Below are 15443 nucleotides of genomic sequence, written 5' to 3'. Positions count from 1 at the left end.
AATGCCTATCCTTCAAAAACTCTTTCAAAAAATTGCAAAGGAAAGCTTCCAAACTCATTCTGCAAGGCCACCATCACCCTGATACCAAAACCAGACAAAGACAACACACAAAAAGAAAACTATAGGCCAATATCACTGATGAACATAGATGCAAAAATCCTCAACAAAATTTTAGCAAACAGAATTCAGCAACCCATCTAAAAGCTTATACACCATGATCAAGTTGGGTTTATTCCAAGAATGCAAGGATTCTTCAATATATGCAAATCAATCAATGTTATATACCATATTAACAAATTGAAAAATAAAAACCGTATGATAATCTCAACAGATGCAGAAAAATCCTTTGACAAAATTCAGCACCCATTTATGATTAAAACTCTTCAAAAAATGGGCATAGAAGGAATCTATTTTAACATAGTAAAGGCCATATATGATAAGCCTATAGCAAACATTATTCTCAATGGTGAAAAACTGAAAGCATTCCTTCTAAGATCATTGACAAGACAAGGCTCTGCACTTTTGCCACTATTATTCAACATAGTTCTGGAATTCCTAGCTATTGCAATCAGAGAAGAAAAACAAATATAAGGAATCCAAATGAGAAAAGAAATAAAGCTGTCACTGTTTGCAGATGACAAGATATTATACATACAAAATCCTAAAGATACATCAGAAAATTACTAGAGCTAAACAGTGAATTTAGTGAAGCTGCAGGATACAACATCAATATACAGAAATCACTTGCATTTCTATATACCAACTATAAAAATCAGAGAAATTAAGGAATCAATCCCACTCACCATTGCAACAAAAAGAATCAAATATCTAGGAATAAACTTACCTAAGGAGATAAAAGAACTGTACACAGAAAATTATCAGACACTGATGAAAGAAATCAAAGAACATAAACAGATGAAGTGATATTCCATGTTCCTGGGTAGGAAGAATCAGTATTGTGAAAATGACTATACTACCAAACACAATCTACAGATTCAATGTTATCCCTATCAAATTCAGTTCAGTTCAGTTCAGTTCAGTCACTTAGTCGTGTCTGACTCTTTGAGACCCCATGAATCGCAGCACGCCAGGCCTCCCTGTCCATCACCAACTCCCGGAGTTCACTCAGACTCATGTCCATCGAGTCAGTTATGCCATCCAGCCATCTCATTCTCAGTCGTCCCCTTCTCCTCCTGCCATCAATCCCTCCCAGCATCAGAGTCTTTTCCAATGAGTCAACTCTTCACATGAGGTGGCCAAAGTACTGGAGTTTCAGCTTTAGCATCAGTCCTTCCAAAGAAATCCCAGGGCTGATCTCCTTTAGAATGAACTGGTTGGATCTCCTTGCAGTCCAAGGGACTCTCAAGAGTCTTCTCCAACACCACAGTTCAAAAGCATCAATTCTTCAGTGCTCAGCCTTCTTCACAGTCCAACTCTCACATCCATACATGACCACTGGAAAAACCATAGCCTTGACTAGACAGACCTTAGTCAGCAAAGTAATGTCTCTGCTTTTGAATATGCTATCTAGGTTGGTCATAACTTTTCTTCCAAGGAGTAAGCGTCTTTTAATTTCATAGCTGCATTCACCATCTGCAGTGATTTTGGAGCCCCAAAAAATAAAGTCTGACACTGTTTCCTCATCTATTTCCCATGAAGGGATGGGACCAGATGCCATGATCTTCATTTTCTGAATGTTGAGCTTTAAGCCAACTTTTTCACTCTCCTCTTTTACTTTCATCAACAGGCTTTTTAGTTCCTCTTCACTTTCTATCATAAGGGTGGTGTCATCTGCATATCTGAGGTGATTGATATTTCTCCTGGCAATCTTGATTCCAGCTTGTGTTTCTTCCAGTCCAGCGTTTCTCATGATGTACTCTGCATATAAGTTAAAGAAGCAGGGTGACAATATACAGCCTTGATGCACTCCTTTTCCTATTTGGAACCAGTCTGTTGTTCCACGTCCTGTTCAAACTGTTGCTTCCTGACCTGCATACAGATTTCTCAAGAGGCAGGTCAGGTGGTCTGGTATTCCCATCTCTTTCAGAATTTTCCACAGTTTATTGTGATCCACACAGTCAAAGGCTCTGGCATAGTCAATAAAGCAGAAATAGATGTTTTTCTGGAACTCTCTTGCTTTTCCATGATCCAGCAGATGTTGGCAATTTGATCTCCGGTTCCTCTCCCTTTTCTAAAACCAGCTTGAACATCAGGAAGTTCACGGTTCACATATTGTTGAAGCCTGGCTTGGAGAATTTTGATCATTACTTTACTAGCATGTGAGATGAGTGCAATTGTGTGGTAGTTTGAGTATTCTTTGGCATTGCCTTTCTTTGGCATTGGAATGAAAACTGACTTTTTCCAGTCCTGTGGCCACTGCTGAGTTTTCCAAATTTGCTGGCATATTGAGTGCAGCACTTTCACAGCATCATCTTTTAGGATTTGAAATAGCTCAACTGGAATTCCATCAGCTCCACTAGCTTTGTTCCTAGGCCCACTTGACTTCACATTCCAAGATGTCTGGCTCTAGATTAGTGATTATCCGGGTCATGAAGACCTTTTATGTACAGTTCTTCTGTGTATTCTTGCCACCTCTTCTTAATATCTTCTGCTTCTTTTAGGTCCAGACCATTTCTGTCCTTTATCGAGCCCATGTTTGCATGAAATGTTCCCTTGGTATCTCTAATTTTCTTGAAGAGATCTCTAGTCTTTTCCATTCTGTTGTTTTCCTCTATTTCTTTGCATTGATCGCTGAAGAAGGCTTTCTTATCTCTTCTTGCTATTCTTGGAACTCTGCATTCAGATGCTTATATCTTTCCTTTTCTCCTTTGCTTTTCACTTCTCTTCTTTTGACAGCTATTTGTAAGCCCTCCCCAGACAGCCATTTTGCTTTTTTGCATTTCTTTTCCATGGGGATGGTCTTGATCCCTGTCTGCTGTACAATGTCATAAACCTCATTCCATAGTGCATCAGGCACTCTATCTATCAGATCTAATCCCTTAAATCTATTTCTCACTTCCACTGTATAATCATAAGGGATTTGATTTAGGTCATACCTGAATGGTCTAGCGGTTTTCCTTACTTTCTTCAATTTGAGTCTGAATTTGGCAATAAGGAGTTCATGATCTGAGCCACAGTCAGCTCCCAGTCTTGTTTTTTTGACTGTATAGAGCTTCTCCATCTTTGGCTGCAAAGAATATAACAACAGTCTGGAACATCATACTGGTTCCAAATAGGAAAAGGAGTACATCAAGGCTCTATATTGTCACCCTGCTTATTTAACTTCTATGCAGAGTACATCATGAGAAACGCTGGACTGGAAGAAACACAAGCTGGAATCAAGATTGCCGGGAGAAATATCAATCAGCTCATATATGCAGATGACACCACCCATATGACAGAAAGCAAAGAGGAACTAAAAAGCCTCTTGATGAAAGTGAAAGAGGAAAGTGAAAAAGTTGGCTTAAAGCTCAACATTCAGAAAACGAAGATCATGACATCCGGTCCCATCACTTCATGGGAAATAGATGGGGAAACAGTGTCAGACTTTATTTTTGGGGGCTGCAAAATCACTGTAGATGGTGACTGCAGCCATGAAATTAAAAGATGCTTACTTCTTGGAAGAAAAGTTATGACCAACCTAGATAGCATATTCAAAAGCAGAGACATTACTTTGCCGACTAAGGTCTGTCTAGTCAAGGCTATGGTTTTCCCAGCGGTCATGTATGGATGTGAGAGTTGGACTGTGAAGAAGGCTGAGCACCGAAGAATTGATGCTTTTGAACTGTAGTGTTGGAGAAGACTTTGAGAGTCCCTTGGACTGCAAGGAGACCCAACCAATCCATTCTGAAGGAGATCAACCCTGGGATTTCTTTGGAAGGACTGATGCTAAAGCTGAAACTCCAGTACTTTGGCCACCTCATGCGAAGAGTTGACTCATTGGAAAAGACTCTGATGCTGGGAGGGATTGGGGGCAGGAGGAGAAGGGGACGACCCAGGATGGGATGGCTGGATGGCATCACTGACTCAATGGACATGAGTCTGAGTGAACTCCTGGAGATGGTGATGGACAGGGAGGCCTGGAGTGCTGCGATTCATGGGGTCGCAAAGAGTTGGACATGACTGAGCGACTGAACTGAACTGAACTGAAGGAGACAAAAGACTTATAATCTGAAAACTGTAAAATGTTAATGAAATAAATTGTAGATGACACAGAGAGGTATTTCATGTTCTTGTATTGGAAGAATCAATATTGTGAAAATGATTATACTCCACAAGACAATCTACAGATTTAATGACATCCCTGCTGCTGCTAAGTCACTTCAGTATGTGCAACTGTGCCACCCCATAGACGGCAGCCCACCAGGCTCCCCTGTCCCCAGGATTTTCCAGGCAAGAGTACTAGAGTGGGTTGCCATTTCCTTCTCCAGTGCATGAAAATGAAAAGTGACAGTGAAGTCACTCAGTCATGTCCGACTCTTCACAACCCCATGGACTGCAGGCTACCAGGCATCTCCGTCCTTGGGATTTTCCAGGCAAGAGTACTGGAGTGGGAATGATATCCCTATCAAATTACTAAAGGCATTTTTCGTAGAACTAGACAAATGAGACGTAAACCTATAAGCTTCTGTACAGCAGAATAAACCATCAGCAAAACAAAAAGACAACCCACTGAATGGGAGAAACTATTTGCAAATGAAGTGGCCAACAAGGGTGTTATCTCTAAAATATATGAAGAGCTCATACAGCTCTATGTCTAACAAACAACCCCATCAAAACATGGGCAAAATATCTAATAACAGTTTCCTCAAAGAAGACATACAGATGCCAGAAAAGCACATGAAAGGATGCTCAACATCAGTAATGATCAGAGAGATGCAAATCAAAACTACAATAAGGTATTGCCTCACACTGGTCAGACTAGCCATCGTCAAATCTACAAACAATAAATGCTGGAAAGGATGAATAGAAAAAGGAACCCTCCTACACTGTTGGTGGGAATGTAAACTGGTACAACCTCCATGGAGAATGGTCTGAAGGTTCCTTATAAGACTGAAAATGGAACTACCGTATTATCCAGGAATCCCACTCCTGGGCATATATCCAGAGAAAACTAAGAATGGAACTACCATATGATCCAGCAATCCCATTCCTGGGCATATATCCAGAGAAAACTGAACTTCAGGTGCATGCACCCCAGTGTTCACTAAGCACTATTTACAGTAGCCAAGACATGCAAGCAACTCAAATGTCCATTGACAGAGGAATGGGTAAAGATGTGGTACACATATACAATGCAGAATTCCTCAGCTGTAGGAAAAGAACAAGATAATGCCTTTGCAGAACGTAGATGGACCTAGAGATCATCATATTAAGTGAAGTAAGTCAGAGAAGAATCTCATGATATTGCTTATGTGTGAAACCTTTAAAAAATGATACAAATGAACTTATTTACAAAACAGAAATAGACACACAGATGTAGAAAACAAACTATGGTTACTAAAAGGAAAATGAGGGGAATATTAGGATTATGGATTAAAATAAACACATTATTATATGTAAAATTGATAACCAACAGGGACCTTACTTTATAGCACAGGGAGCTGTACTCAAAATCTTATATTAACCTATAACAGAAGATAATATAACAAGGAAAAATATGTATTTACTTGCAACTGAATCACTTTGTACAGCTGAAAAATAATACAACTTTGCAAATCAACTATAATTAAAAATAAAAATAATGTAAGTTTTTTAAAAAGTGGCAACAACAGTGAAAAGATTTAAAACTATGAGGAATCATCAAAAAACTAGATACGTCTGCTCTAGAGATGAGATGATTCAGAAGAAACCCAAAAGCTCTCTTCTAAGTATGAAGAATAAAAATGTGATAGAGGGCTGAAGAGTTCTTTGATTACCAAGGATGAAAACAAGGATCAGTGAAGATGGGCAACAAAAATCCAATTTTTAACAGTCAGAATGGTACAGAGTTGCAGGAGTAAAATACCTTCCACGGTGGTAAGTTCTTCAAGAGAATTTAGAGCACAGGTTTTGATGACTTTTGAATATGGTTGCTCTAGACTAATCAAGTATAGGTCAAAATTTGGTTATGTGTCCTCTAAGGTATATTCTGGCCCTGAGATTCTCTGGTTTTGTAAATATTTGGCAAAGCGGTTTTAATCATAAAAGGTGGCCACTTGTCTCACCTTAAATTTTTAGCTGTTCATTGTCTGAGGTGAGACGTTACTATAAGCATCAGACATATAAATAAGCAACAGCACTGAGTAATCTTCTATTGTATATGTATAGCACATCTTTGTCTATTCCTATGTCAGTGGACATTTAGGTTGCTTCCGTGTCCTGGCTATTATTAATTGTGCAGCAGGGAGCACTGGGGCACATGTGTCTTTTTGAATTATGGTTTTCTTAGGGTATATGCCCAGTAAATGGGATTGCTGGGTCATATTGGGTCACTTGTAGTGATGTGGATAAATCTAAAGTCTGTCACACAAAGTAAAGTCAGAAAGAGGAAAATAAATATCAGATATTAATACATGCATGTGGAATCTAGAAAATTTGTACTGATGAACCAATTTGCAGGGCAGGAATAGAGACACAGATGTAGAGAACACACTTGTGGATACAGGGAAGGAACGGCAGAGGGTGAGACAAATTGAGAGTGCATTGCCATATATATACTAGCATGCGTAAAGCAGCTAGTGGGAAGGTGCTGTGTCGCACGGGGAGCGCAGCTTGGTGCTCTGCGATGACCTAGAGGGTGGGATGGAGGGGAGGTGTGAGGGAGGCTTAAGAAGGAGGGGATATATGTATAAAATGTATGCATAGAGCTGATTGACATTGTTGTACAGCAGAAACTAACACAACATTGTAAAGCAATTATACTCCAATTTAAAAAAAAAAATGAAAGAAACACTGCAAAACATTGTTTTAATGTTTGGATGCTATCAACCTTCAATCCTTTATGAGTATTCAAGGTCTTTACTCCAGAAATTATACTTTGCTATAATTTGGGGAACTCCCACCTCAAGGTGGGAGGTGGCACCTGTAGTAAACATGTTAAAAACTATCCTGTAGAAGAAAAGTTATTTTGAAACCAGGAAATGTAATGGTGCTGCTTAGAGAATTGCTACCTCTGTGATGCTGGATAAGTCATTTAGCCTCTCTGAGCCTCAGTTAATTCTTTTGTAAAAAGGGTATAGTCAGACTTCTTCCCATAGCTGAGGCAGAGATAAAAGTAGATGAATGCATTTGCATGTCTCAGGTCATTCACTATGACCTGGGAAAAGTACAGCAGCGTGATTTTCCACTCAAACGAGTCCTTGATCATTCATGCATTTTTAGCTGCTTAGTTTTAATTTTACTTAGAAATAAGATTTTTAAGAAACATTTAGAAAAAAGTTTCAAGAACCTTTCTTTTTTAAACTTGGAAATGTCTCCCTGTTAACACAGACTGCTCTGCAGGTAAGGGCAGGGAAAAACAGGGTGCGTATACGTGAGTATACATGCGTGCGCATCTGTTTGAGCAAAACGGGAGGTGTCCAGGGGGTTACTATGACTGTCAGAATCTGTCCTATGTGCTCTGTCAAGTGTTTACAAGACTAGTTTTCTTAGTGCAGGCTTATTGCTTCCCTAATGATGCAACCTCCTTAACCTCACTTCTAAACAGGACGGGAAGATATTCTGCCGGCGGACAGCATGTGATTGCCAGAATCCAAGCGTTGACCTTTTCTGCTGCCCAGAGTGTGACACCAGGGTCACAAGCCAATGTTTGGATCAAAATGGAAACAAGCTCTATCGGAGTGGAGACAACTGGACTCACAGCTGCCAGCAGTGCCGCTGTCTGGTATGCTGTCTTCCTTCAGAGTGTCTTGTCCCTTATACTCTCGGGGGTTTACAACTCAGTTGCCTATGGGCTTTAGTTTCCTGCTGTTTGTGATCCTGGGCAGGAAGGTGTGGGTCCTGTGGCTGGCGAAGGGGCAAATGCTCTTCCAGAAGACATTCATATTCCACTGTTTAAAACAGCATGCAAGACATTTACATAGGACAAATTTGGCCCAAGTTACTTTGCAACTGCTACTTTTTAGCAAATCCAGGACAATAAAAATCCCCAAATGACAGAAAGCTTTTGAGGCCTTGATCAGTACTTGTAGTTCTTACAGAGCCAAGTCTTTCCTTTCTTGGGACATTACCAATAAAGATCTCAGTATAAGAGATAACAGAACATAGTAGAAATACCAGGGAATGATAAGAATTCAGTCTTGGTTCTCCCACATACAAGCTCTGTGTGGTTAACTTGGGCAAGTCCCAGCATTTCACTTGATCATTCTTTTCTTCAGTGTATACAAGTAGATGAGCACCTATTTTGTGGGGCTGTTGTGAAGATCAGAGATATGTGTGAATGGCAAATATAGTATTTGACACATAGAAAGTACTTAATGCACAGCAGTAACTACTGTTCACGTTTCCTGGATTAAAAAATTGGTTTCAAGAGCTAAACCTTCATAGAGAAAAATGAAGGGTTCCTTTGCATCTAAATATGGGGATACTAAGGGTATAATTAGGTCTGAGAAATTTCAGAGAAAAAGCTTAATTTCTGGAACTGGTTCTTTCTGTTTCAGATTATACCACAGACAGAGATTCCTAATGTTGCAAAGACTGTTACAACACATTATCATAGTGAATATGATATTCTGTCTCTGAGGGAATTATAGCCAGAGGAGTTGAGTCATCACTAAGTCAATTTGTAACAGAAACTGTTAGCTGCATTTTGTAATGTAACATTTTCTAAAGTTAATGATTCAGTCTATAGATATTGCATAAAAACAGGCATTCAGAGACATCATGCTGTAAATTTCCATTGGATTTTCTAAAGTCACCTGGCGAATGTGCAGATAATCTTAGTAGAAATAATTTCTTCTTAATTACTCCTAATGCTGAGGAGTATAACTCAGACATATTCAAATTGTAGCTATTTTTCACATCTCCCATTCAAGAACAAACTCAACACAGCTATAGAATTAGCTCACGTATCAGTCTGAAAAATTGCCTTTCTAAGAAGCCAGTCTTCAGCACTCAGAAGAACGAGTATTAATTTTAGACATGAAATTTTTACAGAATTTCAAGAGTATCCCCTGCCATCCCAGACCCTAATATTTATAACTTTGTGATGACTTGAGAATATAGTGGGTTATATTTAATGTCAAAAATTCGCACTTGCCAGATCCCAGATGATGTAACAGTGATCATGACATGTGTGATAAGTCACTTCGGTCATGTCTGACTCCGCAACCCTATGGACTGTAGCTCACCAGGCTCCTCTGCCCATGGGATTCTCCAGGCAAGAATACTGGAATGGGTTGCCATGCCCTCCTCCAGGGTATCTTCCTGATCCAGGGGTTGAACCCATGTCTGTTACATCTCCTGAACTGGCAGGTGGGTTCTTTACCACTTGTACCACCTGGGAAGCCTCGTGAGCATGACAGACATGGGCAATCACGAAGCTGATCAAAGGCCATAATCTTGTGATGCTGACTGATTTTGAGTACGAGTTTGCATTAATTATAATAAGTGTCATAATAGCAGAAAAGAGTACATAGAGAAACAGATCTGCTATGTGCAGTTCAGTGGGGCCACAGTTGCCAGTTTATAGACTACTTGCAGGCTGCATCTAAACTGTAACACTGTACTGCACATCAGTGATGTATCACTAGCCAGACAGAACATTCAAAACCATTCTGAAATGGTTTTCCCTATATTGCACAACCTCAGTTCTAAATCTAACATAAGCAACTCAGTGTGATGTTGTTGAAGTAGTACAGGGACTCAGGTTCCTCCTTTGACCTTAAGAAAAATAAATTTCTCTTTATACACTAGCCCAGTATCATCTCTTTGTTCATTTGATTAGCATTTATTGACCAGAACTGTGCTAAAGATCAGGGAGATAAAGGGAGAAGCCCAGAACCTAAAAGCTCAAAACTTAATCTGGAATTGTATTAATAACTATAATAAGGATCAATAAGAATCACTAAAAAATAATTATGAGTTGCCATTGGCACAGAGACGTGGGACCTAACTCTCTCCATGGCTGCAATATAGATAGTCAGCAAAAGCATACTGGAGGAGATGATGTCCTTTAAGGAGGAAGCACGTCATACCCATATGGCATCATACACATAACGATGCTAAAGTACGAACAGTCAGTGAGGGCAGTCATGGGATTCCTGAGGATTTCCCTCTCTAGGACTTTGGCAACAGGATTGTGCCAAAAGCTAATGAGGAGGCATTGTTGTTGTTTTTTTCCCCACAGGAAGGAGAGGTAGACTGCTGGCCGCTCACTTGCCCCAGTTTGAGCTGTGAGTACACAACTATCCTGGAAGGGGAATGTTGTCCCCGCTGTGTCAGTGACCCCTGCCTGGCTGATAATATCGCCTATGACATCAGAAAAACTTGCCTGGACAGCTATGGCCTTTCAAGGCTTAGCGGCTCAGTGTGGACAATGGCTGGATCTCCATGCACAACCTGCAAATGCAAGGTAATTGGGTGTCCTGAGGGTAACCAGGCCTCGGACATGTGCCTGAGAACACCTGCAGGAGGTCCGCTCCTGATAGTTCTGAAGGCACGGGTTCCAAGGGGCATGGAAACACAGGCAGGCATTTGCTTCTCACCGGAGGTTAATCTGTCTGAATGGATGCTAGTTGTACTGTGTATAAAGGCAAATTCCAAATGAACATGGAACAAAATAGTCCTCTCTTGCCTGTAAAACATGGAATTTAAATCATTGACCCTAGGCCCAATTATGGCTAATTTAAGCTATTTTGACATGAATATGGGAAAGAAAGAAAAAAAAAGACCTATTTTAATCCGGGAAAAAAATTTTAAGCTCTTTCTGGCAACTGTCTATGTTAGAAGAAGGTGTTCTATAAATCTGTGAAATTGTTTGCTTTGTTTAATTATCACAATGCCTAATGCAGGGACTTGAAGCTCCTGCTGTAAGATTTAATTAACTGTGATTATTTTCTTGTCTTTTTGGAGGAGTTCCCATGAGGCATTGTCACATGTCTTTAAAATTAAAAACTGACCCCTTCCTCCTTTCTAAGTTTATGGAGAGTTATGACTGTAGTAGACTTTAGGCAGGGTTAAATTGCTGCTGAAACATCTGCTTAAATTCCCATGATTAAGCATGTTAAAAACATTAATCCATTTGATTCTATCAAATCCTGGCTCAGCTTCATGCATCAGTGGAAGGATCCCAACTTGCCTTTTTGTGCTGTTATAAATGTGGGTTCTTTTTTCTGAGAACTATCATAAAATGCAGCCCCCAATAGGAAGAGGACATCAAACTTCATAAAGCAAACATTATGATCCCATATTCCTTCAGCCCATCAAACACAATGACCAGGGAATATATCAACCTATGGTATTCAGTATTATTTCTCGGAGGTCAGGTTTGAAATTCATTTAGAAGAATTATAAAGGTATATTTACATTATGTGTGCACACATGCTCAGTTTCTCAGTCATGTCTGACTCTTTGCAACCCCATGGACTATAGCCCATCAGACTACTCTGTCCATGGAATTTCCCAAGCAAGAATACTGGAGTGGGTTGCTATTTTCTCCTCAAGGGGATCTTCCAGACTCAGAGACTGAACCAGCATCTCCCATGTCTCCTGCATTGACAGGGGGATTCTTTACCACTGAGCCACCTGGGAAGTCCATATTTAATATTAATATGTGTAATTGATTTCTCATGAATTCTTAATAATTGATATGTACCTTCCCTCTCATAGTCACCATGAGAGAGTCTGTATTTACCCCTAATATGCCCGCCTTTCTGGAAGCCATGTTTATTTTCAGGTTCTTTTTGGTATTTTTGACTAGTTTTATTAATGGTAATTTATCTTTCAGAGGGTTAATTTTAGAAAGAATCTCAATTAGAGCAATTGTAGTGAATAAACTGTATGAACAAACAAGTTGGAAATACAGAGTAGTCTCAAACATGGTCTGAGTTCAGACGGGGTATATGAAGTTTCACTGCCAGCAGAACCCAACAAGAGGGACCCTGCAGGGTCTCATAAGTCTTGCCTTCCATTTTACTCCTCTTCTGGCATTTTTCTAGTAAATATTTTTATAACATTCATGGAATTGGTCTCAAAATGTAGCTGATCATTTTGAATGTAGAAGTGGACACTGCGTATTGATTTGTGTTCTATGTCTCTGGCTAATGCTTGTGTCTTGATGCACAGAATGGAAGTGTCTGCTGTTCTGTGGATCTGGAGTGTCTTCATAATAATTGAAGTATTTAAAATGGACTCATCATCGCAGAAGGAAAATGGACAAAATAACCATCCAACATGATGAAGAAGGAGTTGGTGTTTGGGTTTTTGTTTTTTTTTTTTTTTAGCCACAGACAATTACCAAAGTTTCCATTGAAGGAAGGTGTTTCGGGGTTGCCTTTTGGACCTACCATGTTGCTCATTCTTGCTAACCTAGTCTAGGTGACCTACAGTGCATTGCACTTAAGTCTATAATTGTTTAAAAAAAAAAAGTTTCCCGTGTTGTAAGTCACGTTTCCCTTATCAGATCATTTACAGACACATTTAAATGATCTCATGGTAAATGTTGATGTATTTTTTGGTTTATTTTGTGTACGAACATAATAGAGACTTGGCTCCTTTTATTTATTTTTTTCTGAATTTTTGGATCAAATTCTACAATAAAGTTGCCTGTTGTGATTTTTGTCCCATCCACTGAATACTTAATATTCACATTCCTGTGAAATGTATTAATGTGTGTATGTACAGCCTAACTGCATCTTAAATTGCAAACTGTTGGACACATCTAGATCCCCACACATTCAGCTTAAACCAGCTGAAAGCAATTATGATATGTTAAAGAAGGGAAAGACCACAGACATAAATAATAGCCATTTTGAAAAGAACTTTCTCCTCCCTCTTACAAACAAAATGAAACAAAATCTTAAGCCACAATTTAGAAGCAACAATGCTTGCAGCCTTTTCTGGCATTGAAAGAGAAAGTATATTTGCATTAGTTTTATATAGTATTTAATAACTTAGAAGGGCATCCGTGGTGGCTCAGCTGGTAAAGAATCCACCTGACATGCGGGAGACCTGGGTTCAATCCCTGGGTTGGGAAGATCCCCCTAAAGAAGAGAAAGGCTACCCACTCCAGTATTTTAGGCTGAAGAATTCCATGGACTGTATATTCCATGGGGTTGCAAAGAGCTGGACATGACTGAGTGACTTTCACTTTAATAACTGACAAGGGACTTCCATGCCTATTCATACAAGTTGCCATTATACCATAGGTGCAGGGTATTATTCCTACATTACATAAGAGTAAATTAATGTATCCCAATCAACCAATTTGTTCAGATCTAGTTGACTTATAACACATTGGGATTGTTAATCAGGTCTCCTGATACCTTCCCAATGATTATTTTTTTTGCTAAATCATGCAACATCTTATATGGTAGAGGATATACTTTTAAGAAAGCCATTTATATATTGAGTAGCTGTTTTAGAACACTGAATATTTTTATTTGAGCCACTACCATTATTTTTAAAAGTTGGCAGTTTGCTGAGTTACACAAAATGAATAAAATGTGCAAATGACATTTTACCTGAGCTGAAAATTCAAACTTGTAGTTTAAAGTGAACTACATCTAAGTGTTTCTAATACCTAAGGATTCTGAATTCATCATTGTTCTGAATCACGTTGATTCATGACATTTTGTGCATAAAATCAAAGCAAAGATCTAAGTTGTTAAGTCAGTCCTGGCTGAATATATTTTAAATCCCCAATATTAATATAATTATTAATTAAAAATTACAGGTTAATATCACTCATTTATTGATATTTGTCGGAGAAGGCGATGGCACCCCACTCCAGTACTCTTGCCTGGAAAATCCCATGGACAGAGGAGCCTGGTAGGCTGCAGTCCATGGGGTCGCGAAGAGTCGGACATGACTGAGTGACTTCCCTTTCACTTTTCACTTTCATGCATTGGAGAAGGAAATGGCAACCCAAACCAGTGTTCTTGCCTGGAGAAGCCCAGGGACGAGGGAGCCTGGTGGGCTGCCGTCTATGGGGTCACACAGAGTCAGACACGACTGAAGTGACTTAGCAGCAGCAGCAGAAGTCAATATTTTGTGATGATATAATTCACTGCTGCTGCTGCTAAGTTGCTTCAGTCCTGTCCGACTCTGTGCAAACCCATAGACAGTGGCCCACCAGGCTCCTCTGTCCCTGGGATTTTCCAGGCAAGAATACTGGAGTGGGTTGCCATTTCCTTCTCCAATGCATGAAAGGGAAAAGTGAAAGTGAAGTCACTCAATCGTGCCTGACTCTTTGTGACCCCATGGACTGCAGCCCACCAGGCTCCTCCGTCCATGGGATTTTCCAGGCAACAGTACTGGAGTGGGGTGCCATCTCCTTTTCCGAAATAATTCACTACATGAGATCAATTTCATGTGCTAAATTATGATATAGCAATTAAAGCTCTATTTGACAACTACTGCTATAGTATGGTCGGAGAAGGCGACAGCAACTCACTCCAGTGTTCTTGCCTGGAGAATTCCAGGGACGGTGGAGCCTGGTGGGCTGCCGTCTATGGGATCACACAGAGTCGGACACGACTGAAGCAACTTAGCAGCAGCAGCAGCAACAGCAGCTATAGTATGGTAAATTAGAACACATCTCTATTTTAATTATTTAAATGTATTCCTGGAACAGAGATTTTTAAAATCTAGAACATATTTAGGGAACCTTCATTAAAAATAGCTGTCAAGTATCAATGCAAAAACAAAGGCAAATTAAGAATCATTTGTGATTATATAAGTGAGGGGCTGGCAAACTCTGGTCCCTTGAGTCAGATCTGGCCATCTGCCTATTTCATTGGAACAGTCACGCGCATTCATTTATATATTCCCTATTGCTGAAGAAAATGACAGAACTGAGTAGTTCCAACAAAGATACAAGACCAAAAATATCATCATCTTGCTTCTAAAAAATGTTTGCCAGTGTCTGGTGTAAATGATGACTAAACATTGGTATGAATTTTAGAATATCTGTTTCCATTTTTTTCCAGGGAATTTCCAGAATTTAATAGTTTTCATTAAATCTGTATTATTTTCATACTTTGTTGAAGATCCATTAGCATAGATGGCTCATCCTAAAAACTGGTGTTTTACAACTACAATCGTTAAGCCTCAGTATTTTCTTTTCATTTCAGTTCAGTTAAATTTAATCGGTGCTAACTTGACGAAATGTTATTGATATTTAGTTGCACTATTGAAACTACTGCCAACTCCTATCAATAAGAGGTTTATTTCCTATGAAATAATTGATGACATTTTTCTTATTAAAAATGGAGTACTTTATGCATAAAGTACTATACTAAGCT

The 15443-nt window shown here is 39.4% G+C and overlaps 1 protein-coding gene across 2 annotated transcripts in view; it reads left to right on the top strand.

The window, feature by feature from the left end:
• NELL1 (neural EGFL like 1) overlaps positions 1 to 12753 on the top strand; it is a 1021410-nt gene extending 1008657 nt beyond the window's left edge. For both annotated transcript variants that reach the window (XM_018043583.1, XM_018043582.1), the window contains 3 exons: positions 7688 to 7864; positions 10328 to 10552; positions 12265 to 12753. In XM_018043583.1, the coding sequence (XP_017899072.1) occupies positions 7688 to 7864; positions 10328 to 10552; positions 12265 to 12315 (453 nt within the window). In that variant the 3' untranslated portion in view covers positions 12316 to 12753. The remainder of the gene's footprint in view (positions 1 to 7687; positions 7865 to 10327; positions 10553 to 12264) is intronic.

The sequence above is a fragment of the Capra hircus genome, chromosome 29 (assembly GCF_001704415.2).
Source record: "Capra hircus breed San Clemente chromosome 29, ASM170441v1, whole genome shotgun sequence".
NCBI lineage: Eukaryota > Metazoa > Chordata > Mammalia > Artiodactyla > Bovidae > Capra > Capra hircus.
The sequence above is the reverse complement of the archived record's forward strand: the minus strand, read 5'-3'. Positions and strand labels throughout refer to the sequence as shown.